At 41.9% G+C, this 23,660-nt stretch overlaps 3 protein-coding genes across 3 annotated transcripts; 1 reads left to right on the top strand and 2 right to left on the bottom strand.

Annotated features, from left to right (window-relative positions):
• Window positions 1-605: 605 nt before the first annotated feature.
• Window positions 606-3,315, bottom strand: fmodb (fibromodulin b). The gene is made up of 2 exons (XM_057040958.1): window positions 2,427-3,315; window positions 606-1,273 (listed from the first exon to the last, which is right to left on the bottom strand). The coding sequence occupies exons 1-2, from the start codon at window positions 3,313-3,315 to the stop codon at window positions 1,122-1,124; spliced, it is 1,041 nt and encodes a 346-aa protein (XP_056896938.1). The 3' UTR covers window positions 606-1,121.
• Window positions 3,316-9,391: 6,076 nt separating this feature from the next.
• On the top strand, window positions 9,392-15,289 carry eif2d (eukaryotic translation initiation factor 2D). The gene is made up of 15 exons (XM_057040896.1): window positions 9,392-9,608; window positions 10,059-10,249; window positions 10,328-10,411; window positions 10,506-10,596; window positions 10,697-10,804; window positions 11,199-11,431; window positions 11,974-12,091; window positions 12,176-12,221; window positions 12,308-12,414; window positions 12,515-12,667; window positions 12,900-12,989; window positions 14,341-14,436; window positions 14,567-14,687; window positions 14,844-15,018; window positions 15,091-15,289. Exons 1-15 carry the CDS (start codon window positions 9,553-9,555, stop codon window positions 15,159-15,161), a joined length of 1,740 nt encoding a protein of 579 aa, XP_056896876.1. The 5' UTR covers window positions 9,392-9,552; the 3' UTR covers window positions 15,162-15,289.
• Window positions 15,290-15,659: 370 nt separating this feature from the next.
• On the bottom strand, window positions 15,660-16,732 carry LOC130529664 (probable G-protein coupled receptor 139). The gene is made up of 2 exons (XM_057040114.1): window positions 16,654-16,732; window positions 15,660-16,561 (listed from the first exon to the last, which is right to left on the bottom strand). The coding sequence occupies exons 1-2, from the start codon at window positions 16,730-16,732 to the stop codon at window positions 15,660-15,662; spliced, it is 981 nt and encodes a 326-aa protein (XP_056896094.1).
• Window positions 16,733-23,660: the final 6,928 nt, after the last annotated feature.

Genomic DNA, 23,660 nt, shown 5'->3' with positions numbered 1-23,660 from the left:
CTGTGCATTTTTGCAGCCCCCCTATTAGCACAGATGCACTCACACGTTGATGCAAATGTCTCTTGATTAAGCTGCAAAGGAGAATGACTGAAAAACACAACATGGGATCCATGCCGACCTCTTACGTTACAATTGCATAATCTCTTTGAGAGCCATTTGTGTGTGTGTGTGTGTGTGTGTGTGTGTGTGTGTGTGTGTGTGTGTGTGTGTGTGCGTGTGTGTGTGTGTGCTTTTCAGAGGCCCACACAAAGAAAGTCAATACAATTCTCACATGTGTGCTGGCCTTTGTTTTTTAAAAGTAGGAATATTGAGGAAAAACACACCCGCAGCTCTACCGCAGTCTAGGCAGAGCAATCCTCAGCAAGTGGCGCAAGACGAGCTGCTACCTGCCAATTCCCAAACAACTAACGTGCCAGCAGAAATCCGTGCTTCATCCCAAAACATTGCTCCTTAAAAGAGCTGAAATATTCCGCTGATTGGGTTTCTGTGAACAATTAAAGGCAGCTGTGGTAGATGAAAAGATTGTTTTCAATGCTAAATATGTGGGGAGTGCTTTTAACTTTGTCTGACTTCAACTATTATAAACAAATATGAGCAGGATGTAATTTACTGGCTATTGAATTTATTTAAAGATCATGTTTATACAAAAAAAGATTAAATAACATTTATTTTTTTTAATCTATAGCCATCACATATTTGAACAGCTTATAGATGTTTCTAGAATTTGAATTTAAAGGTTATGAATGAAGCTACTGCAGGCGTTGGGTTCTATCTGGTGGGCAAATTGCTGTTTTCTTGTCTCGCACCACATGGTGGAGGCAAAGATCAGAAGTGTCACTTTATCCAGGTAAGTTGCTCAAACCAGAGAGCGTCAGTCATCACTTAAGAGGATTCCAATTTCTGACTTCGATCAAGACATGTGCTGTAGAAGGGATTTGTCTTCTTAGCTTTTATGCTGTCGTCCATATGCTTTTAATCTGGACTGGAGAAACTGGAACTGTAACAATGACAGTAGTACTGGGGCAAAAATACAGGTCAATCATAGTGTTTTGATTAAGTAAAGAGTAAATCAAAAGACTGTGAATGAGGTCAAGGGAATTAATGAGAAGCATCAGGCGGCGCTACACATCGACGGAGGCTACGTGCCGCAGACAGTAGGCCGCTTCGCTGGGAATGTCCTTGGCGCTGAGCTGGTTGCCGTCCAGGCGCAGCATCCTCATCTTGGAGAAGTTCGTCATCTCGACGGTACTGCAGAAGCTGCTCAGAGAAAACTCTGCAAGAATGCAGTTAATGTTTGCTTTTGAATGCATCTGAGGGGAAAAACTGTCAACAATACTGAAAATTCCAACTGTAAGGATCCATTGTAATAATGATAAAAGATAAAACAACTCTACGTATGTGCTTCAAATGCAGTGTTAATAATAGCGCTCAGTGTTGACTAGACCTGTTGGAAACAGATCTAAATTCTTGAATTGCAGGCAAAGCTTATGGATTTCTTACGTGTTTACGTAAATGCTAGTGTCTGTCCCAGTCCCTTTGCTTTCTTACCATCCTTGTAACCACAAAATCTCAATGATGTTAAATACAAAGAGTCGGCATCTAGCCATTCATTTGTTGCACAGTCTAACAGTCACTGGACAAGAACCTTTGACACTGTGGACAGGACACTAGTCCAACTGGAGAAAGTCTGCTCTGGGCTAACCCTGATGGAAGACATCTTCCAGAAATAAGTGGCACTTGCTGGCGTTCCAACTCCAAAGCATCCCTGTCAACACTCTCAGTTATCGCCATAATAGTGGCCTGCGTGGCTTCACTTCAACCAGGTGTGTTGGAGAAAAACGGGCACGAAATCCAAGGTCGTTCAAAAGAGACAAATCAGGTAGCAGAGCTGTATTTGGTTCCATGTTTTCTCCCTTCTGGTGCTTCTTCTTCTCTCAGCTGCAGATCCCTTAAGTTATTATGAAGGCCTGGCTCCCACACGGTTTTCCCCCAGTTCAATTCAAACATTTTCTGATTTGAAGAGACAGATGCACGTATATGTGCCACAACCAATACGAGGAGGGAACACTAAATGCTGCGCTCTGTTAAATTCAATCATGTAATGGACATTAGAGCCATAACTCAAGCACATGATCATTGAAATGACTAGAAAAAAAATAAAAACAAAACCTGCTGGTTGACTTATGCGAGGCGGAACCTATAGTAACATATGAGTACAAGACTGTCCACAATATTAATAGCAAATCATATAATATGGTGTATTTCACTATATTTGGTGCAGTGCACTGAGCGTAATCTCAATTAAAGAGCCATTTTGTGATAAGAAGGTCCTGCTTACGAGATAAAAACAAGCCCAAACTGATTAAAACATTCTATTTCTTATATTTATAATAATGAGAAGAAGAAAAACAAGAATATGGTCATACCTTTGATCCTATTGGCTTGTAAATACAGATTCTCCAGGTTTCTATGGACAAAGGGAATTTTGTCCAGTTTATTAAAGGACAGGTCAAGCTCAACCAGCGTGCTGGTATTGAAAACATCAGCAGGAAGTCCTCTATCTGACAGTTTGTTGTGAGCCAAACGGACAAACTGCAGTTTGGGGAGTACGGTGAGGAAACGAGCCGGCAAGCTCTCTATTTCATTAAACTCCAGGTAGAGCTGCTGTAGCCCCTCTGGTAGACTGTTGGGAATTTTCTTCAGCTTATTTTTCCTCATGTCCAGGACGGTGAGGGATTTCAGCCCCTTAAATGCGCCTCTAACATCCTCTAGGACATTTGCCTGGAGCTGAAGGCTGGTCAGATTGGTCATCCCCTCGAATGAGCCGGAGGGTATTTTTGAGATCCTGTTGTGAGCAAGTCGCAGGTCCCTGATGGACTGTGGCAGGTTTGGAGGCACACGGGTGAGCTGATTGTGCTCCAGGAGGAGTCGTTCCAGGTTCCTGAGTTTGCTGAACAGGTTCTTGCCTATCTTGTCCGACTCGAGCTGGTTGTTGAAGAGCACAACCCAGACCAGGTTGGTAGCATTATCGAACACCCCGTCCTGGATGCTGCTGATCTGGTTGTGCTGCAGGTAGACGTACTTGATGTGTGAGGGCACGTATGGCACATGCTGGAGATTGCGGTCATGGCAATACATGGCTGTGGGATAGGCGGAAGGGCAGTCACACTCCAGAGGGCATTCGGCATCCTCAGCCCTCCAGCTCGCATACCTGTGACGACCACGCAAGTGGGACAGCCACTGAAACTGGCTGTAACGCTGGCCGAAGCCCAGATCTCCAAGTCCCATAATGAGAAGGAACGCAATTATCCACATCCTCACTGGCAGAAAAACAAGAAATTTGTCCATTATACTCCAAATCTGGGATATTACCCAGTAATATTCCAGAAAATGTGGCCTCCTTGCTAACGTGGTTGTGTCTTTCTCAGACTGAGCGGAAGATGTTGTTGGTATAGTTTAAGTATACCCCTCAGAACGCAGCCGGAACTTACCTCATTAGAGCGCTTACATTTTTCCACTTGCATGTACCACTCATACTGTAACATATCACCCCCAGCCATATCAATCCCATCTGGGAGCAAGCCTACACATCTGCTTTTTAACAACCTTGTTTTTCCGTGTCATGCCTTGCCATTATCAGGGGCTCGGAACTTGTGCTTGATGTTTACTGTTGGTAGCTGTTCAGGAAAGGATGCAGTGTTAATGATCCACTGATCTGGAGCATGCAATATATACAGTAAATAAAAATAATGCAGAGCCATTTTGGCTTTATGTGTTTTTTGATTTACTCTCTGACCACATTCATCTTCCTCAAACGTTTCTTTACTTTCTTCAGCTACTTGCTGTTTTTGATAATTATAGACTAGAGTGGCGGCGTGTGACTTCAGGCTGGCGTCGGCTGACAGAAGACCACCATTATCCTGCGCTTCTTCCAGAGGACCCAACCCCCCAACGTGCTCAAGACTTCTTTCAAGAAGATCGCGAAAGAACTGAAAAGAATTTGATCAAACAAAAGACATCAATCACTAATAATTTCACCCCGACTGAGAAGAGGCAACATGAGGACACACAGATGGGACTCTTTAGAGTGAAGCACTTGCCATATTTTTAGAGATTTTGTGGTCAAAACAACCTTTGTCAGTAACTTTAAAATGATATGACAATAAATACATATAAATATTTAGTGCAAATTTCAGTTCTGATTCCCCATAAACTTCACTAACAAATCATACTTTTTATATTCATTTAGCTTTTATTCAGCAGCTGCGACTCACAAACTGAGTGAAAGTAGCTGCAGTTGAATAGTGAAATTCCAGCAAAGCTGCTTCTCTGATAATCTTGGTTATTCTAAGGAATTTCTGCAGAATTCCTTCGCCAAGATCATCAAAGGGCTCTGCAGCCACCGTGAAATTCATTATGTACAAGAGACATTCACAGTTGTTATCTGTGAAGTCAGCTGACGTGGCTCCCTGGATCTGCAACTAAAGGCGTTTTAAATTAAATGTGACAGTCAGTAGAATTAAGATTGAACACGGTTCACACCGAAACATGTCAGACGAGTCATCTCAGTGTAACTGCAGGTGTAACAATGGCCTTTTTTGTTTTACATTTGCCTGTCAAAAGCACACAATTGTTGTGCTAATCAAGTATCTTTTTATGCAGCTACATTTCACATGTGCAAGCTCAGCCCTCGGTGTCCCGGACTGTCCTCTTCATTTGATAATTTCCTGAATTGGAGGGGCTTCAAACAGTGGATCTGAGCCACAGGCAGTGAAAAAAGGATTCCTTAATATATTCCCCAAACTGTGATTTAGAGGGTGCTGATTTGTTTCTCCATATTTGAGGAACTTTGAGAGTCTCCTTTAATTCGTCTCCTAAGACTTGAAGTTAGGCATATGACTATTTCAAGACATAAAGTTGCCGGATGTTTTGGGTGGTGTGAGAAACCAGAAGAGGATCTTCTGTACTTTCTTTACCGGTCAACGTGGAGCAAACCCGAGCAAGTCTGCAGCAGTCGGGATTTCTGACACTGCGTACTGGAAGTTAAAAATGCAGTACGTATATGAAAGTAAATCCGATATGTGTGACTGGGTTTAAAATAACAACAATAGACCAAAAAACAAAAAAGTCTGCTGTCAATCTGCCTGTAATAAAGTATAGCCAGAGATGCGGATTCTGAGAGGTCTTCAACAGAAGAAATTTCTTTGGTGCGTAAAAGTGGATAATTTGAAACGTCTGTTTGAACAGTGTACATTCAGAGTCAGTATAAAAATCCATAAAATATGGAAAAAATGGGCAAGTTGTACATGAGAGAGTGTCAAAGAGAGTTAAGCAACATCTTTCACAATAGACTCAAGGTTAACATACTCAATTTAAAAGTTTTAGTGAGTTGGGTTATGGTTAGCGTTAGGGTGGGGGTTAGTTGAGATGGTAGGTGTGTGTGTGTGTGTGCGTGCGTGTGTGTGTGTGTGTGTGTGTGTGTGTGTGTGTGTGTGTGTGTGTGTGTGTGTGTGTGTGTGTGTGTGAAACACATGTGATCCATTGACCAGGAGCTACGTAGCTCACAGGTTGAATATTGGCTCCACTCCGGAGATCAGCAGTGAACAAAAACATCTGACTTTCTTTGTCTGTGTTCCCCCTGTGGCTCAGAGTATGAGTGCCCTGTGTTTTCTCCTCTGAGATTATGTGTTTCACAGGTGTCTTCTGACCAAGTTCTATCCTATAGTGTCAAATCAGTACGTCCCCTCCGAGAGCATGTGCTCTTCGCTAAGATCATTTGTTTTGGTTTTTATCTCCATGTTCAGTCTTTTCTTATCTTGTCGGTTGTTAAAATAAACTAAATCAATCTGTGAATTGCAGTTCTTCAATGTATTGAACCATTTGAGAATACTGCTATTTTGCTTTGTGGCCAAATTCAGATTTTAAAACAAAACAGGACAGATTAATTTAAAGCGTCTATTGCTACGAGTTATTACCAGCTCTCCAAAGTGCCTGTGGTTGAGGCTCTTTTGTTTATTCCTCACAATAGACAGTTAAACTCACAACTTACATGGGCTGAGAAGCGTGTCTTTCCCAACTGGCTCGACATCAAACATCAGCTCTGAACCCGGAACGTGAGTAAAGTCTCAAAAACAACAACAAACAACCACTAAATCACAAGTCACACAAGCCAGTTTAGCTTTCATTCCATAAACTATTGTTTTTAACCTACCTTCTAATAAATAAAAATTATGTAATAAATTGCGGTATTTCCTTGATAGGAATGCTGATGATATGTAAGAATGTTAGCGTCTCTTCTTTTACCTTTCGTGATGAGGAAGGCCAACAATTAGATATACCGGTAATCTAATGTAATATATATGAGCAAAACCAACAAACAAAAAGGCTCCTCATCATATCAATTATGCCTGGCACGTCAGGTCGGAGACCCTCATGATACTCCAGACAACAGCCTCTGCATGACTTTGTGCTCTATATTTTGTGTCTTTAAGGGGTCTGGAAATCATTTACCTCAGTTGGTGTCCATTAACGAGAAAAAAGATGAAAGGTCTCCAGGACAGGAAATCAACTTTCGTCAGTAAATGCTGCCGATGAATCAATTCAAAGTGACTGTTTACGTTGCGTAAACAGAGCCTGCTTCAGGAGGAGAGAAGAGATGATGCCAAGTCTTTATGTTGGTTGTCCAGAAAATTAACGTGAATCCAGTCAGACATTGCGTGAGGAGGTTCTAGGATATATTTGTCTTTCCATCACAGGGATTGTGCGAGGGTTTTCTAGACAAGTTCCATCTAGTAAGCTATAATGTACATGCATGGACCTCCCCTACGTTAATGTATGGGACCTTTGTCATCTGTCCTCTCCTAGCTCATGGGTGGGTGACCCTGGGCCCAGGCTCAAACACTCCAGCCTTCTCCAAGTGTGGGAATAAAAACCACATTCTCTGGAAAATAGCGGCAGTGGGTGACAAACTGGGAGAGGTTGACCGGACTGAGGCTGACCCATGTATGAGGATTTCACACAAGCCAAAAAAAATCCTGCTTCAAATCAGGCACTGGGTACAAGACCGAGCTATGAAACTATTCTATTTGGCTTCATTAATTAAAGTTTAGAGGGTGTGAAGGAGGGCTGGGAAAAGCAAGCAGGCTGATTCAAAAACAAATCAAAGCCAGGAGACTGGGGGATCAAGCAACGCAGCAGAGTTAATATGACTGTGACAGCTATTTGAATCTGCTCATACAAACACTTAATTGGTCTTCTGATTGTTATAATGTGCGATGTCCTTGTCTTTTTAGTCTGTATTTTCCTGTCCAGATGCAGTTGTGAATTATTCTATTATTCTGTCCAGTATTTCTGGGGGACTTCTGCTGTCTTGATGTTCCTAGTTTTCCCTAGCGTCACACTGATCCTGTCATTCCTGATCCATGTCTTTCCTGGTTCATTTCAAAGCTTCTTTGTTCCTCTTGTCTCAGCTTGAGTTATGTTCCCTCCTTTGTTTGGCATCCACAGTGGTTACCTTCATGTGGTTCACCTGTGTCTAATTATCTCCTCTCTCTGTGTGTATTTAAGTACTCAAGTGGTGCACCCTCTCTTCTCTGCCAGATCACTGTGTTCTTTTATTTTCCACATTTCAAGTATGTTTTACTCATAAGCTGTTCGTTTTTTCGCTCATTTTCTTCACCACTTTATCCCTTTCAAGCTCACAGGGAGGGTGCTTGAGCCTATCCCAGCTGCATATGTGCAAAGGCAGGGTACATCCCCGGGGGAGTCAGCAGCTGATCACAGGGCCCTATGCGAGTATTTGGGGGCTTGGTACCTTGCTCAAGGGTACCTCGTCAGTGCTCTGACAAAAAAAATTGTCCGATATGTCCTCGTCCTTCCAGGTCTGGCTGTGAATTGGTGGCTTTGTTATTTTCAAATAAGTACATGAAATTTTCCTGTTGCAAAATGTAACTCATTAAAGTAAAAAAGGCTACAGGAAATCATAAATTTAACGCTAGAAGGGAGGTGAGGATTGTCTGCAGCTGTGGACACCTGCTTTGTGTGCAAACAGTGCCACGGTTATCACAACACTGTGGTGTTCATGAATATCACTTGCACGCCTCTGTGATTTCATATCTGTGAGGAAAAGTCTGCTGTCAGTGGGAAGAAATTATTGTGAGAATCAGGTTTTGTGAGAGTGTCTACTCTCCTTCAATGATCTATGACTGTGCTATCTGTACACGGAGCTGTTTGTAGTAAGTTTCTGCTGCATCATGGAAATGCTGTATGAAAGGTGCTTCCAGAACTTCAGCAGGTAGCTTGTGTGATTGTCACAATTTTTTTGTATCTATGAAATAAAGTTCCATTGGATTGTACCTGTAAACAAGACAATTTATACCATCACACATGATTTATTGCTATTATAAAATAGGTCTTTGGGGAGAAGTCGAGATCTCTGGCTTTGCCTGATCTAGAGAGTGAAGTTAGGGATGCAAATGGAGAAGAATGTGACCATGCTGAGGAGGAGCAGGAGGAAGAGGAGCAGAGTCCAGGAGACCAGGACAGCTGAAGTCTGCTATGGCATCAAGGAGCTGAGTCTAACCGTACAGGCGGATCAGGAGGATGAAAGGAGCACCACAGACTGTAGCTGTCTATACACATTAAGTTTTGGTGTTTCCAGACAACCTGCTACTGTTTTGCACTGTATGAATCCTCTTCTTATACTGAAATAACTGACTCAGAAATAAAACACAAGTATAAGGAACCCCACCCCCAAATTGCAATGGGTTTAAATGTGCAACAGGCTGTGCAGAATTACTTGCGCTGATTTTATTTATTATATAACTGTTGCCTGCCCTCACGTGTATTTGGAATAAAATGTTGTGGCTTTTAGGCACAAAAAACAAAATTCCTGTCATTCCTGCCATAATGGAGTGAAGGAATGTGCCAAACCAACACTCCATCTTTCCCAGCTCCTCTGTTAAAAAAGACTATCCATGGAGACAGAAATGAAGTGAAATGCTTATTTTTATAGCCACCTGTAACATGGTTCTGTTGAGCAATGGGCGAGCAATTTGAAATAATACAGATTACACAAGTCAGTCCTAATAGTCAATAGTCAGCCTGTATGTCTGTTTCTGTAATTTTAATAAAGGATGTTAACGCTGGGGAGAAAGGCCGTGCTGATCTGATTAGCCATGAAACTACTACTACTACTACTACTACTACTACTAATAATAATAATAATAATAATAATATAATAATAATAATAATAATAATAATAATAATAATAATAATAATAATAATAATAATAATAATAATAATAAATTAATATCGTTTGACATAGTTATGCTTCGTTCGGTGGTCGGAACTCTCGAATGTATCGTTTACAGTTTCACGTCGGAAGTAAATACATGTTGGACCATCGTGGTCCACCGAGGAACAGCTGATACCCAAGACAGCTAAGCCAAATCCAATTCAGATATTTAGTTTTTTGACCGTGTACTTGTATTTTTTCCCCTGTTATCTCGTACCAGAACATGTGAAAATCGTTTTAGTTCTTAATTTGTCAACATGTTTGTGCGACCGTTTCGTGTTAAATCCAACACTGCAATCAAAGGCTCAGACAGGTAACTCAGTGTTGCTGCTCAACTCATGTTTGTCCCCATTCATGAGTAGTTTCAGTTATCTAGAGTTTATTTTGTATTGGCCCAGGACTCGCTAAATGTTGATCTTGGTGCTGTAAAGTTGCAGTCAGTGAACAAGACCTCAACAGCTATATATATATATATATATTATATATATATATATATATATATATATTATATATATATATATTAAAATACTTATAATTATAGACTGAAACACTAACAGTGTGAGCCGAGTTCTTCGTCCCTTAATGTAGTTACCGTTATTTTTTGACACTCTTATTTTTCTAATTTGGAGGAAATGTTGTTATGACAGAAAGATCCAATAATATCCTTTTGTCTATCTATTCTGTTTTGTGTTTATACTTACCGTCACATGTAAAAAATAAATTGACTGACTGTGATTGATGCTGTTTTGGTTCCAACCTTAAGGAGAAAGCTTAGGGCAGACATTGCTGCAGCCTTTCCCTCACTGGATGCAGATGACTTGTCTGAGTTGGTTCCCAATAAAGAGGAGTTAAATATAGTGAAGATTTATGCACACAAGGGTGACGCTGTGACACTGTATGTCCTTCACAAAAACCCTCTGTTCTTTGAGCTGGAGAAACGGCTTTACCCCACAGGTGAAAAAGCATCATTGTTAATGTCATTAAATTCTGTAAGCCCCACTTGATTAACATTTTTATTGGGATATGTTTCAGTGTATGCTCTTTGGCGCTACCCTGCTCTCCTCCCAATATTTAGGACATGGCCTCCTGTCATTCAAAAGTTGCTTGGTGGGGCAGGTACCATTATTTTATTTCGTTTTAATAATTATTAAAATATATACTTGTGGTTCCATTTAAATTGTTATTCATTGAAGGTTTCCTTTTCTATAAGATCTCATGTTACCAGGTGTGGTGCTGCCTTCAAGTGGTCTCCCACATGTGCAGCAGGGCGACTGCTGTGCTGTTACAGTAGTAAGCAACAGGTATGTTATTAAATTAGTTGTTTGGAATAGGGTGAGATACCTGTATTACTGATAGAAATTGTAATTATTCATGATGATCCTAGTGCTGTGGTTATTGCAGAGCTCCTGTTGCTGTTGGTACTGCTGCACTGTCCAGCGCAGAGATGCTCAGCTCTGGTATGAGAGGGAGAGGAGTGAGTGTTCTTCACACGTACATGGATAATCTCTGGTGAGCAGCTGTCAACTTTGTGTGGATTTGTTTTTCTTTAATTTATTAGAGATCTAGACATGTTGAGACTATGACCTGGCAAGCGTCCATCCATCTTGAAAATATGTGACATGTTTCATAGTTTTAGATTTAAATATTGTTTGACCACAGTGAGCTTCTCTTCAGTCTCGGTGATTAGTTGCGCTTGACTTTCATCCAACAGGGACTAAATAAATCTTATGATGACTCATAATTGCATTAAATGGTCCTCTTAATTATTATTGTTATTCACATGATGCAGTTTGTGTGATTATCACCTTTTGTTTTGTATCTATGAATAAAAGTTCCATTGGATTGTACCTGTAAACAAGACAATTTATACCATCACACATGATTTATTGCTATTATAAAATAGGTCTTTTGGAGACAAGTCGGGGCCTCCGGCTTTGCCCGATCTAGAGAGTGAAGGTGGAGAAGCAAATGGAGAAGAATGTGACCATGCTGAGGAGGAGCAGGAAGAAGAGGAGCAGAGTCCATGTGGTGAAGCCTGTTGTGGGATCGAGGAGCTGACTCTGACCGTACAGGCAGAACAGGAGAATGAACGGAGCATTGAGGAGGATGAGCAAGAGGACCAGAAAACAACACAAGGTATTTTATACAGTAACATCTTCGAAAAGGGATGTTGAGCAAAAAACAAATCTGATGCATTTAAAAACAGCCTCAATGAGTCATCTTAAAGCAAAAATGAGCAGTATTGTGGCTGTTTTCAGGGCTAAATTACCAAAATACAAAAAACTTGCATAAATATTTTTGGCAAATGTTTTTTTTAATAAAAAAGTTGAAAGTTCAATAAATGCAGACACTCCCTAATAATGCCTTTCAGCATCATTACGAAAACCACAAAAAAGGTGTTAAGTTCCTTTTAGTAATAAACATTTTGCTTTTGCACCATTGTTGGCTAATAGTATTTAAGGAGATAAGAGTAACTCATATGGATAAATACAGTTATTATTTCATTGTGCAAAAATAATTGTTACTATGGTGATCCCTTCTGTACGCCTGGCATTTGTTTGTTAATATTTGGGAATTTGGGATTATTTTGATATGAAAGAAAATGAACATGCTTTTATGCTAAGAGTAGGTTGGTTGTCAGATGAAGGGACTTGAGCCGAGTTCTACCCTCCCTGCAGAGGACATGGACGCCTTGCTGTTGCAGTGCTTCCTTCACGCTCTCAAGCAGAAAGTGAAGAAGTCAGAGCTTCCTCTCTTGACCAGCACATTTCTCCGTAACCACATGTTTTCCTGTTGGTAAAGTAAATTTAATCTTTTTATAACCATTAAGTCATAATTGATTTCAAATGGGGGAGAAAAATTTTCATTTCTCTAAATCAGCCCAAGCGGAAAGAAGCTTGACATGAAGAAATCCAGCTATAAAAAGGTCCAGATATTTCAAATAGTTCACTTCATCCAAGTGCGTACAGTCATTGATTAATAACAATTGGAATTCTTTTCTACTTTTAACAGTTGTCCAAGTTTCTGCAGGCTATGCAGCAGCAGCACAACCTTGTACGATTGAAAGAACTGACCAAGGGAGTGGAGAGCATTGTGGAGGTGGACTGGAAAAATGAAGAGTGAGCCAAAAAAAACCTTGATATCCACATTTTCGATCCACCAGTCACTATTCGCATCGATGATGTGTTTTCATTGTCTGGGCCATAAAAATTAACACAGGCTCCGTTCCTTCCGAGCTCCGGAGGAGGCAGATCTGGAAGCATGTGTGATGGACGCAGGAGAAGGACAGACTCCTTACTGCCCTCCTGAGATCGTAATCCTGTATTCTGTCTCTGCTCGGACAGAGCCTCTCTTTTTGGATGCAAACAAGAGGTATGTGCATGTTGTTCTTCTCCCCAACAAACTCTCAATGAGTATTTCAGGCGTACCTTGGAAATTTGGAGTGTTAACATAAAAAAACAGTAGGAAGTTGCTTTTGTTCCACATGTTCTCTAGCTGTGTTTGTATTTGATACTGTAACGCCTTCCCCATTTTCATTCTCTGTGTAGAAGCTCGCTGCTTTTCACTAAATGCTCTCTTGTTTCTGCCGTTGCTTCCCCCATAGGAAAGGAACGGTACTACAACCCTCCGAGGTGAGAAACATAATCACAGAGTATGTGAAGAACAACGAACTGGTGAACGAAAACAATAAAAAGTAAGTACTAGAAGAAGTGATTGAGACTGTCTCTAGCTGAGCAACACTAGGTTCAGTTGTGAATAAACAACTTTGAAATATGTAAACCTGAACTTTGCCTCAATGTTTTTGGTTAATAGAAAACCATGCTTAAATTGCTAAGGAAGACAAACTAGGAATGGCTTTGAATAACCGTTTCAGTAAACCAAATGGAGAATTTTAGATGTGTGATATGGAGCTGCCACAGTTTAAAGTGAGAGTGAAAATTTAATTTTAAGGGTTCTTTGTTGATTTCAAACATGTTTTGTTCAGCAACAATCAGAAAATGCATTTACTGCTTTTAAAATGATAGAATGTGTCTGGCCACAGTGAGGAAATGGTGTGTAACATGAAGACTCTTGCACACATGTGGGTCAGTGATAAGTTCAGGTGCTTCATATCCAGAAGGGTCTGGTTTTTAAATTCCAGACTCGGCGCCCTGTATGTGTTTTCCCTGGTACTCTAGTTTCTCCCACAGTCTAAAAGCTTTCCCATTAGGTTGATTGGAGAGTGTAAAATGCATCAAGGTCACATGACACATGGACCCTCAGGTCTGTTAACAAAAAGCACGTGCCCTGAGGACAGGGGAGTTTAATCATGAATTCTATATGTTCGCTCTGACCATTACGGTGTCTTCCATTAATAAATGTAGAACATTAAGAAACTATGTAAACATAGAAGGACCAGGAGGTCAAACAGCAGAGCCATCATCATCACATTTGTCGCAGGAGTGGTCGCAGGAGCAATTGCTTGCAGTTTCTGGTCATGTGATTCTTCGTTTTTTAGTTTTTATTATTAGTCATTAGTTCACAGGTCACAAAATTTATCTCCAACGTTTCCCACGTGTAGCTGTTCAAAACCGCATTGTCCGTTTTATAAAATGTGTTGCTAGTCAGAAGCCAAACAGAAGAAAGTGGGGAGGGAGAAACATGGAATTTAACCACAGAAAAAAAGATCTTTTTGGGTCTTTCCATGATCTCTGCATTAGCTGTGATCCCTGGTCTTTCTCAGACGCTCTGTCCAGCACAGCCAACAGTGGTCTTGAATTTTCTCCATTTGTGCTGTCTGACTGTATACAAATGCTGAATTTGTTCCAAACCCTTTATAGATGTTCTTGTTAGTAGCTAAACAACAATCAGAAACAAGTTTGTAACCCTTTTAGGGCATCTTCTAGAGGACTTTTACCTCCTTCACTCTACAGCCATGCACAGTATACACATGTGGGTGTCCTGTGTTGGACTGGCGACCTGACCTCCCACCCCGTGCCTGCGCAGGGTTAGCTCAGTTCACCAGATGACGCTCATTTTGGTAAATTCTCTTTGCCTTCCAACAGTTATGTGAGCATAAACCCAACTCTGTGTGACTGTCTGCTGGAGAAATCTGAATTTCAGGAGGTGGATTCTCTCAAGTGGGATGACCTATTTAGCAGGTAAACGTTCAGTACAGTCCAACTCGTGCTGGACCCCGATGTACAATAAAAAAATGATTCTTCCTGTAAACATATTCTTGGTAACCTTGAGCGACACTGATATCTCTTCATCTGTTCTGTGCATTTGCAGAACTCTGGGGAGAATGCAGGAGTGTTATCAACTTGTTTTTCCTGGACAAGCGCCCGTCATAAAGAAAGGTCACATTGAGCAAATCGACATCTCGGTGGCCTCACGGGGTTCCAATAAAAAGGTACCAAATTTTTAGTCCACAACGTAAATTATCAGCCATTGATTAGGAATTTTTTTAGAAAATGATGCTTTAAATCCTCAGGTGCTTTTTATTTACATCCTAATTATCAATGATAAGAGGGCCTTTCTTAGCCTCTCTGCCTGATTCTGCCTGTAGGTCACATTGATAAAGAACCTGGAGGTGTACGGTTTAGATCCCACCATGGTCGCCACGACTTTGCAGCACAGAGTGCAGGCCAGCACTGTTTTACAGCCCATCCCAGGCTCCAAAGACAAGGTCCTGGTCCAGGTCCAAGGCAACCAGATTCATCAGGCTGGCAGTTTGCTGTTAGGTTCGAAACCTAAAAATGCAACATCTACTGCAAGTGCAGTCGGACTGTCTAACCCTGTTATCTCATTTTCAGATTACTTTAAAATTCCTCGGAAGTACATCCAGGGATTAGAAAAAGCTCCCAAAGGCGGCAAGAAGAAGTAGCATTTCAACCTGATATTCCAATGAAACTGAAGCTATTTACAAAGATTTGCAGTGACTTTGCTGTACGTAATCCGTGAACACACGAGTCACTCATTCAATAAAGCCGGATCACGTCATGGTTATTTAAAGAGGTTTCAGATTTTTCACTTCTATAAATCCGGACAAGCCGTCCCCAATAACAAAGGTGGTTGTAAATGTCAGGCCCGTGTTTGTACGAGTGCCGAACCAACGCAGCAGGAAATTAACTCAAAAGTACGCCGTGGCGACTGAAAGTGATTTACGGTACGTCATCGGGAGGGAAGTCAGCCCTTTTCTTTGAATAGAATGGCAAAAAAAAGAATTAAACTTTTATTGTGTCAATTACATGCTTTGTTTACGGAGAAAAGTTAAAGTCATTAAAGGTTTATGACAGTCATTTCCTCTGTCCACAAAGACTGCAGGCAAACCTTCAAACAAGCCTGTTTATTAGATGGGCAGACAGGAAGCTAGCACACCTGTCTAGGATTTGGTTTTGCACAGGACGGTGGACATCTGTCGCACACAGATGAATAGCTCTTGGCGAAATTTTCCCTGAGTGCACACGTACAGATACATGTTCGCAGCCGCGTTGCTCAGGCACAGCATGGTGCCGATGTCCGCCGCTATATTCATCCCGACGCTGTAGTCATTCCGGTCCATCTTGTACATGTGAGTGGTGCGGAGGAGGATCTGGGTGATGGCCCGCGTGACTGAAAGCAGCACGAAACTCATGGAAATGGTCACCAGGAGCACCACGGATTTCCTCTTCCTGGAGCGAAGCAGTGGCGATACTTTGTTTTTGACCCCGGAGGTCAAATGGTCAGTCGCGTGAACCCTGTTGCTGAGAGAGATAAGGCGCAGGGTCAGCCCGTTAAGTGTGAGTATGATAAAGAAGGGGATTATGTAGCATTGCAAAGTTTGCAGCCAAACCAGGGTGTGGATAAAAAAAGGCGGGGCTTTGTGGTTGTAGATGCATCTGGTCTGGTTGTTCTTGTGGACTGAGGCGTTAGACCAGTAGTAAGGAATAGCAAAGAGATGGCTGAAGGCAAAGACGGACATCACTGCCCATGATGCACATCTCTGAGTGCATACTTTGGTCTTCAATGTCCTCGTGTGGATGGCTATAAAACGCTCCACCGTGAACACCACCACCAGCCACGTTGAGGCGTTGTACGCTCCATAGGTAAAAATGTCCCTCAGGTTGCACCACGGCTCGTAACTCCAAAAGGGCTCCCGTTGGTGGTACTTGAGAGAAAGCTCCACGACCACAATGAAGAGCAGGACGAGGTTGTCGGCCACAGAAATTGCCATCAGGTAGAGGGAACTCGACTTGGACAGCAGGCAGTTTCTCCTCAAGATGATCAGAAAGGTGACGATGTTAGCTGCGGGAAAACAATTAGCATCAGATTGGTAAGAAATATTTAGGTTTGAGGTTCAAGAAACAGCTCAACACTAACATTTATTCTGTACTTACAGGGAAGACCCACAGCCGCAAGAGCAGGGTAGAAAACCTCTTGTAAGGTCACCATCCAGTGTTTCGTTTGAAGGCTCATGTCCTCATACAGACCCTCCTGTGATGGCAGATTTATCCAGGGTAGCATCTGTCTTTAATGGGAACATAAATACAAAGTTGGCCACTCCCCGTCCATGTCTGCATGTGTGTCAACAGCCTCATTTAGGCTCTGCATTCATAATTTAAAAGGATATCTAAAGATGTGGTGACAGAAAACATAAAGCTATCTGAAATAACATCTGTTGAAAATTAAATTTAAGCCCGATAATGAGCAGAAGCTAAGGCGCAATAGCAAAAGGGCCACGGGCCATAATAATTATTCAAAGAAAATTGACATTAATGCGAGCTGACAGTGGTGAAACTACATCACGTTTCTTTGTTTAGGTGAGTTAGTCTTGAATCAGAATCCAGCTGAAGAGACCCAGAGCACCAGGTCATTGGAAGAGAGATGCTAGCATGTTCCTGCATAAACATGTTTAACGTTGCGCAGATTTTCCCAACCCCCGGCATCTTTGTGATGGGAATATCTGCAAAGTTTATACAACTTAAGCCGAGGAACGTTGTTTTACCCAACGCTGTCAGTCAGCTGTGTTCTAAACACACATCACACTCGCACAGGCGCGCCAACTGCTCCCATATTAAACTGCAGCAAAAGATCCATATACTTAACGGTCTAAAGTCACAGGGAAAGAAGGTTTTGGGTTTCAGATTCCATCTCTAGTGGCCTTTTACTGGTTCTCTACTCTAGTTTTCCTCCACGGTCCAACGTGCACATTATGTTGATTGGAGACACTTCTGGATGTGAGTGTGTGAGTGAGTAATGTGTGTATGCTGTGAGAATGGGAGGAACCTCTGTGACCCGGTCTAGTGGTGGTTAATGGTGGTAAATGTTCCGTGAGTGTGTCTCACAAGCTGGATCAGCTTCCTAGAAGGCGTTTGGCTACACGGAGGGATGTTTCCCATATCCCATAGATATGAAGGGCGCTGAACGTGCCACCATACCAGCATTGTGTTTCTTTAGGTCAAGTACTTTTATAAACCCTGCTGGAGTCAGGACCTCTACATATGTCAGGATCCCAGATTCTGGTTCCCTCTGTGGCCTGTCCATCAACCCAAACTATGAAGGATGGAATGAGTTTGGAACGCCGCTGGGTGAGGTAAACCCAGATGCACTCGAGGTTCCCAAACAATCTGCTTTCAATGCAGCAACCTCCTAAAGAATGTGAGGCTCTCGGTCTGGTGCCGATCTAGTGTTTACCGGGTTACGTATCCTCGCCCGCTCCCGTGATGCATGGAGGGTGTTAAAGTGTGTGACCCTAGAATGCCGGGGAGAGAGGTGGGAATCGCTTCGGATGATTTCTCTGAGGAAATCAAACATCAGTCAGCCGCAGAACCCCACTTAAACGCATGATCGTGTTTTAACTGAAAATCTTGAAAAGCTCATTTGCTCTTTACGACTCCAATAACGCGGCACCATTTTTTAAGATGTGCTTTTATAGCCCATGTTGTTCTGGGAGAAAGACATGCTGACATTTAGCAGCGGGCTTAATTATTTCCTAACTGATGTATTGCCAAGTAATGACCTCCTGCACACCACAAGTACACTTTTGGGATGTTTATTATGGGATATAACCTGGCATTACTTATGCTGGTTAGTGCTCTCTTGTTTGATTTGTTTCCCAGCAATCCCAGTTAATCCCGTGAGTTTAGATTGTGCAGCCTTAATGTAGACATTATAAAATGAATAAATCTCAATCAAGTCAGAGTATTGCCGCAATGACCTTTGACCTCTGGGTGCTGGGGCTGGGCGCACTAGTCACACTGACTCCAAACATATGGACTAACAACTCTCGCAACAGAGCTGCGCCAGCTGCAGCGCTGATGGAGCCAAGTCAAACATCTCTGTACATTACTGTGCTTAAGAAGCGGTTCCATAATAAATGAGCCAGACTTTTCTGCAAATGCTGAACCTTTGTGCAAACATATAGATCTTAAAGCTGAACATATTCATGGCTGTCTGTCACCACGGTGTTTTCCTCATCCTACACGGGGCCCCGTCAAAAACTCTCTTTGGGAATTAAGCAAGAGCCATTATTTCTTGTACAGTGATCCCTCGTTTATCGCGGGAGTTGCGTTCCAAAAATAACACGCGAAAAGTGAAATCCGTGAAGTAGTCAGCTTTTTTTTTTTTTTTTTTATTGTTATTTTACAATGCAATACTGAACTATAGAATGAACCAAAAATCAAAACCTGTTTTAAAGCCCAAAATTTGTTGAAAACAATAATTTTAATCTAGTAATACAAGGTTGGAAACATTGTCACTGGCGTATTTCCCAGTCCCAGCTGTGCCTCTTCGTCCTGACTCCGCTCCGCTGGAGCGTCTGTTTCTACTGAAGGCGCAGGAGTCTTTCTCCGAGAGAAGAACATTGTTATGGGTAGTTGTTGGCGCTCTTTCTTTTTCTGAGCAAGAAGATTTTTATAAACGGATATGCCACCTTCAATTATATTTGACAACTGCAACGAACGACTCGCAAAAAAAATCCGTGAAGCAGCGAAGCCGTGAAAGATGAAACGCGATATAGCGAGGGATCACTGTATATGTTAATAAAACCGAACCAGTGCAGCAGCTGTATTATGACAATGTCCTTGTTGAGGGATAGAAAAGGTTTATTTGAAGGTCTTTGTCTTAGGAACGTATAAATATATGATAAATTATAAATAAATTATTAAATTATTATAAATTATCTACTAGAACACATCACAAATATTTTTTTAAGCAATGAAATCAAATTTCATTGTTTTTTATTAAAAAAAACAACACAAAATGCAGCTGTTAAGTTATTGTTGTATGAAGGATATAAAATGATCCTGCTATTATTCTGTTCTTAAAGGAGTTATAAAAAGTTATAAGCCTTTAGAACTCCAGAGAAACAGGCTGAAGCCATTACTTATAAAAGGAGAGAATGTATAATAGAGTTTTCTGAGAAAGAAATGCTTATAAATATCCAATAAACATATATATGACACTTATCAACAGTTAACAACCAAATAAAGCAGGACAGGAGGCTGAGGTCCAGCAGAGACTCTGGAGAGAGAGGAACATGACGACTATCCCACATCCAGAAAGACACGAAGGTCGGCCAGCCCGAGTTAGGTTGAAAAGACGTGCTCAGAAGCAGAAAGACAAAAGACCACAAACACTACCGAAAGACAACTAACAAAAATATTGGAGGCTCTGACAGGAGCAGGGGGGACAGCACAGGGGCGGGGGCACAGGTGAGGAAGAGTCGGCCAGCAGGACAGTGGTGTCATCATGGTGGCACTGAGGTTGCGACACACTCTATTCCCATCATCGGGAAATATGTGTTTACACATTTCTGAAATCTGTTTTTGGCACCGATGAGACGTCATCCCTGACTTAAATTTCCTGTTTGAGGAGGCCTGTTTGTTTCCTTGCACTACCTGCAAAGTCATTACAGATGTGACAAAGCCCCAAATCTACGGTACACCACATGGTTCTTGTCTAAAGTTTTAATCCCCAACATACAGTTTAGAGGCATTGATCTTCTGTTGCTGTCAATCTGTGATAGTTGCGTGTCTAATATACCCGATTATGTGGTCTTATGATATGACTTTTATTGGTTTCAGTCTAGATAACAGATCTGATTGCATAACGGGCGAGTGGCGACTCCGCTTTTGTGCTTACGTCATGCTAAACGGGGGCTATTCTGCCTGTTTGCTTCCAATTTACAGCCAAGGGGATAAAACTATTTTGATCTGATGTCATTAAAAAACCTGGTTAGTCACCAACAACAGCTTTGTGATATTTAATATTTCTCTTTTAAGCCTTGAACAAATAAGAAAAGACACTGTCTTCTCAGCTGTCCAGACTATTGACCTTCAAAGAGTAAAGGTCTCTTATTACGTGTTGTCATGTGTTTGTTACTCAGCTGCTGTCTGAAACGATGATGTTATCACGCTGGATTCCTCCAGGCTGCATCAGAGTAAACTCTGCTGCCATAAATCAGAAAATGTCTTTCAACCCAGTTCAAAATCCCCTTTCAAGAACTTGTGGCCAAGCGGCAAACAGATATCAGTAGAGGAAATACTGAAAATCAAATCAGCAAATCTGATTAGGAGGAGTCAAACCGGCGTCGTCTACAGAGATTAACATGAAGGTGTCGGTCCTGAAGGGGTTGACAGGAATGAGCAGTAGTCTGTGCTGCCCTCTGTTGGTCGGGTTCCTCGGCAAACTGATCAGAAGGGGCCCGAAACCTCACAGCGTCGTTTTTTACAACTCCTGAAGAGCACACGAAAGCATCACTCCAGAAAGTTACTCCAGAAAAGGTGATCTCCATATTTGTCCTGTTGGGAACGCTGGGAATCTGCTCGGTTTAAAGCAATCTTTTTGTCCTAGAAAAAAGCGCTTTAACTCAGGTTTTTGTCCTTTTTATTTCATTACAAAGTTTTCTTGGATTATAACCATATAATAATTATCTTAAAGCTAAATTTTACCCCAAAAAAAGTGGAAAAATGGAAGTTCAGTGGACATTTTTACAATATGCCTTTCTCAAACTTTACAATGCCGGTTTTATATTCACTTAATGTCTCGATTCCATTTTTCTTTTTTTCTTTTTACAACCTTCATTATTCAGTCCATACTGGTCAATATGCTGAACCTGTGTTCCCCTCAAACAAAGGCAGAACAATGAGGACGGCTATTGGACCGAGATCACAGACGGGACAAAAGCATCCCCGCTGAAAACAAATGAAGTCCCTCCATTCTTCATTGCTCTTTGCCCCAGGTTTCAAGGTTAATGCAGATTTAATGCATCTCTCCATTTCCCTATTTTACAACTTAAGTGAGAGATCGGAGAGGTCAGCGGATGTCTGTTGGTCAGGCCCTGTGATTTGAGGGAGGGTTGAGTTACCGTTCCCATTTCTCACTCTGTCACAAAAAAGCCCCCAATGTTTTCAGGGCTGTTTCCACTAACCCCCGAGCTTTATTGGTCATAAATAATTTCATGTTGCATCCAGTTCGATTCAAGAACCACGCTACAAACTGGGAAGCTGTAAACAGAAGACAAGACCCAAGAACCAACTCCAAGTGTCTCAAATCCAGGTTGGTAGCAACTGAAACGAGAGAAAACCCTTAAAGGGCACGGTGATGCTCTGGTGACGGCACAGACCCACACGTGTGGAGCTATCTGGCACTGGAGGGACGCCAGTTTCCTGCTCAGGTGGGCCTATAATGGGAATGGCGGAGGGATAGAGAGACAGCAAGGAAGGAGAGAACTAAAACAAGACCCTGAACGCACAGGAAATGCAGGGACGTGAAACAGGTGTCTGTTTCCCAGGCCGATGGGAAGACACGGTCACATTAAAGGACACTTTGTCGTTGATACCAGCAACGGTGCATCAGCGTTCACATGATCGGACATTTACAAATTTATGGTAATCATGGAACCCCACCTAAAGGCAGCACATGAGATTGCCTGGTAAGACCAAATCCAGATGTTTGCAAGGATGTGAGGGGTGGGAAGGGAAGCACGGCCTCTCTAGTTCTCACCATCACATGCATGGGAAGAGCCAACACGTTTGCTTGTGCCTTCATTGACTGGAATTACCCACAGGTCTGTTTTTGGTAACATGTAGTGGATTTTAGCAGAGTTAATGTAGTTAAATGTGATTAAATCTTACCAAGGTGACAGCGGCACAAAGAACTGTAATAGAACAAGACCCTGCTGATCGGGAAAATTTGAAAAAGTGGATTTATGTGCAAGCGCTCATGGCCTTAATCTGCAGGATTAGGGCATCGGAAAGTTCATTCCAGTGCGTGTTGCATCTGTGCTCGTCTGTGTATGTTGGCGTGTTTAATGATCCTGTAGCTAACAACCTTGTGCTTTGTCTGTTTGTGTTTGCAGGCTTCAGACGAGTGTGAAGAAGAGTGTGAAAAGCCACACACAAACACACACGCACAGAAGCCGCAGTGGGCGGACGAGCAGCCGACGCAGCGAGGAAAGGAGATGGCTGAGGGCTCAGAGCTAAAGCTGCTTGCCCCAGATGAAGAGGGCTCTCGGGCACTCTGCCAATCAAAAGAGAGCCAGGAGCCCACTCTCAGTGACGGTGCTGGGGAAGGACGCATGCATGCATGTTGTACCTGCAGCCTGCAGACTTCAGGCTATCAAATCACAGGCCAAACAGCACTTTTTTAATATGACTAAAATCCACAAATATTATTTTGCTATAATTGATGGAGTAAATTAATAAGTACAAGCCCACATTTTGACCTCGCACTCACATCAGACATCTGTTTTATATGGAACAGCTCTTGAAATGCAACATCAGTCAACAGGCAGACAGACAATGTTAGCAAATATCTGGCGAAGATAAAGGGCCAAATACTCCCCGAAGAGTCCACACAACAAAGCTAAAAGGAATGAAGACTGGACTTAAATCTGTCCAAGTTCCCAAAAATGATCATTCCAATCTGCATCTGCTGGGAAAAGAACCATCGCTGTGCAACATAACAAAGTAAGAGCATAAATAACTTAATAAATGTGGATCATAAAAATAATTTCATGCTTACTTGGGTATCAAGTAAACTCCTACACAGTGCAAATCTATAGAAAACATCAACAATAACTCGAATAATTATCCATGTTTCGGATGCATTTGATTTAACCTTACATTCAGGATTACCATGACTACCTGGTGCAAAGGCTTTTTATTGCTGCTATTTTGCACTTCAATCTGCACTCAGCTTATAGAAAATAAGACTTCATCTACAAATTGAGTCTGATGTGACATTTATTCGTGCATTATATCACGGTGATGTGTTGTTATTATTATACTCTGACGTGCGTCATCCTTGGAAATTGCCCCGTGACGCTCCCTCTTCCAGCCACTGCCCACTGCTCAACGTCGGCTCCTCACCTAAAATGTCCCTGCGTCCCGTCCAGTCTGGT

Source organism: Takifugu flavidus, chromosome 8, assembly GCF_003711565.1.
Source record: "Takifugu flavidus isolate HTHZ2018 chromosome 8, ASM371156v2, whole genome shotgun sequence".
Taxonomy (NCBI): Eukaryota; Metazoa; Chordata; class Actinopteri; order Tetraodontiformes; family Tetraodontidae; genus Takifugu; species Takifugu flavidus.
Note: the sequence above shows the minus strand (reverse complement) of the source record. Positions and strands in the feature narration are given on the sequence as shown.

Bases quoted from the DNA above. Each gene is read 5' to 3' on its own strand.
- fmodb (XM_057040958.1), bottom strand. From the start codon at position 3,315: ATGTGGATAATTGCGTTCCTTCTCATTATGGGACTTGGAGATCTGGGC. The intron at 1,274-2,426 runs GTATGACCATAT...GCATTCTTGCAG, and splicing joins ACAAGCCAATAGGATCAAAG to AGTTTTCTCTGAGCAGCTTC.
- eif2d (XM_057040896.1), top strand. From the start codon at position 9,553: ATGTTTGTGCGACCGTTTCGTGTTAAATCCAACACTGCAATCAAAGGC. The intron at 10,250-10,327 runs GTGAAAAAGCAT...GATATGTTTCAG, and splicing joins GAAACGGCTTTACCCCACAG to TGTATGCTCTTTGGCGCTAC. The intron at 12,668-12,899 runs GTATGTGCATGT...CTTCCCCCATAG, and splicing joins TTTTTGGATGCAAACAAGAG to GAAAGGAACGGTACTACAAC.
- LOC130529664 (XM_057040114.1), bottom strand. From the start codon at position 16,732: ATGAGCCTTCAAACGAAACACTGGATGGTGACCTTACAAGAGGTTTTC. The intron at 16,562-16,653 runs GTAAGTACAGAA...GTTTTCCCGCAG, and splicing joins TGCGGCTGTGGGTCTTCCCT to CTAACATCGTCACCTTTCTG.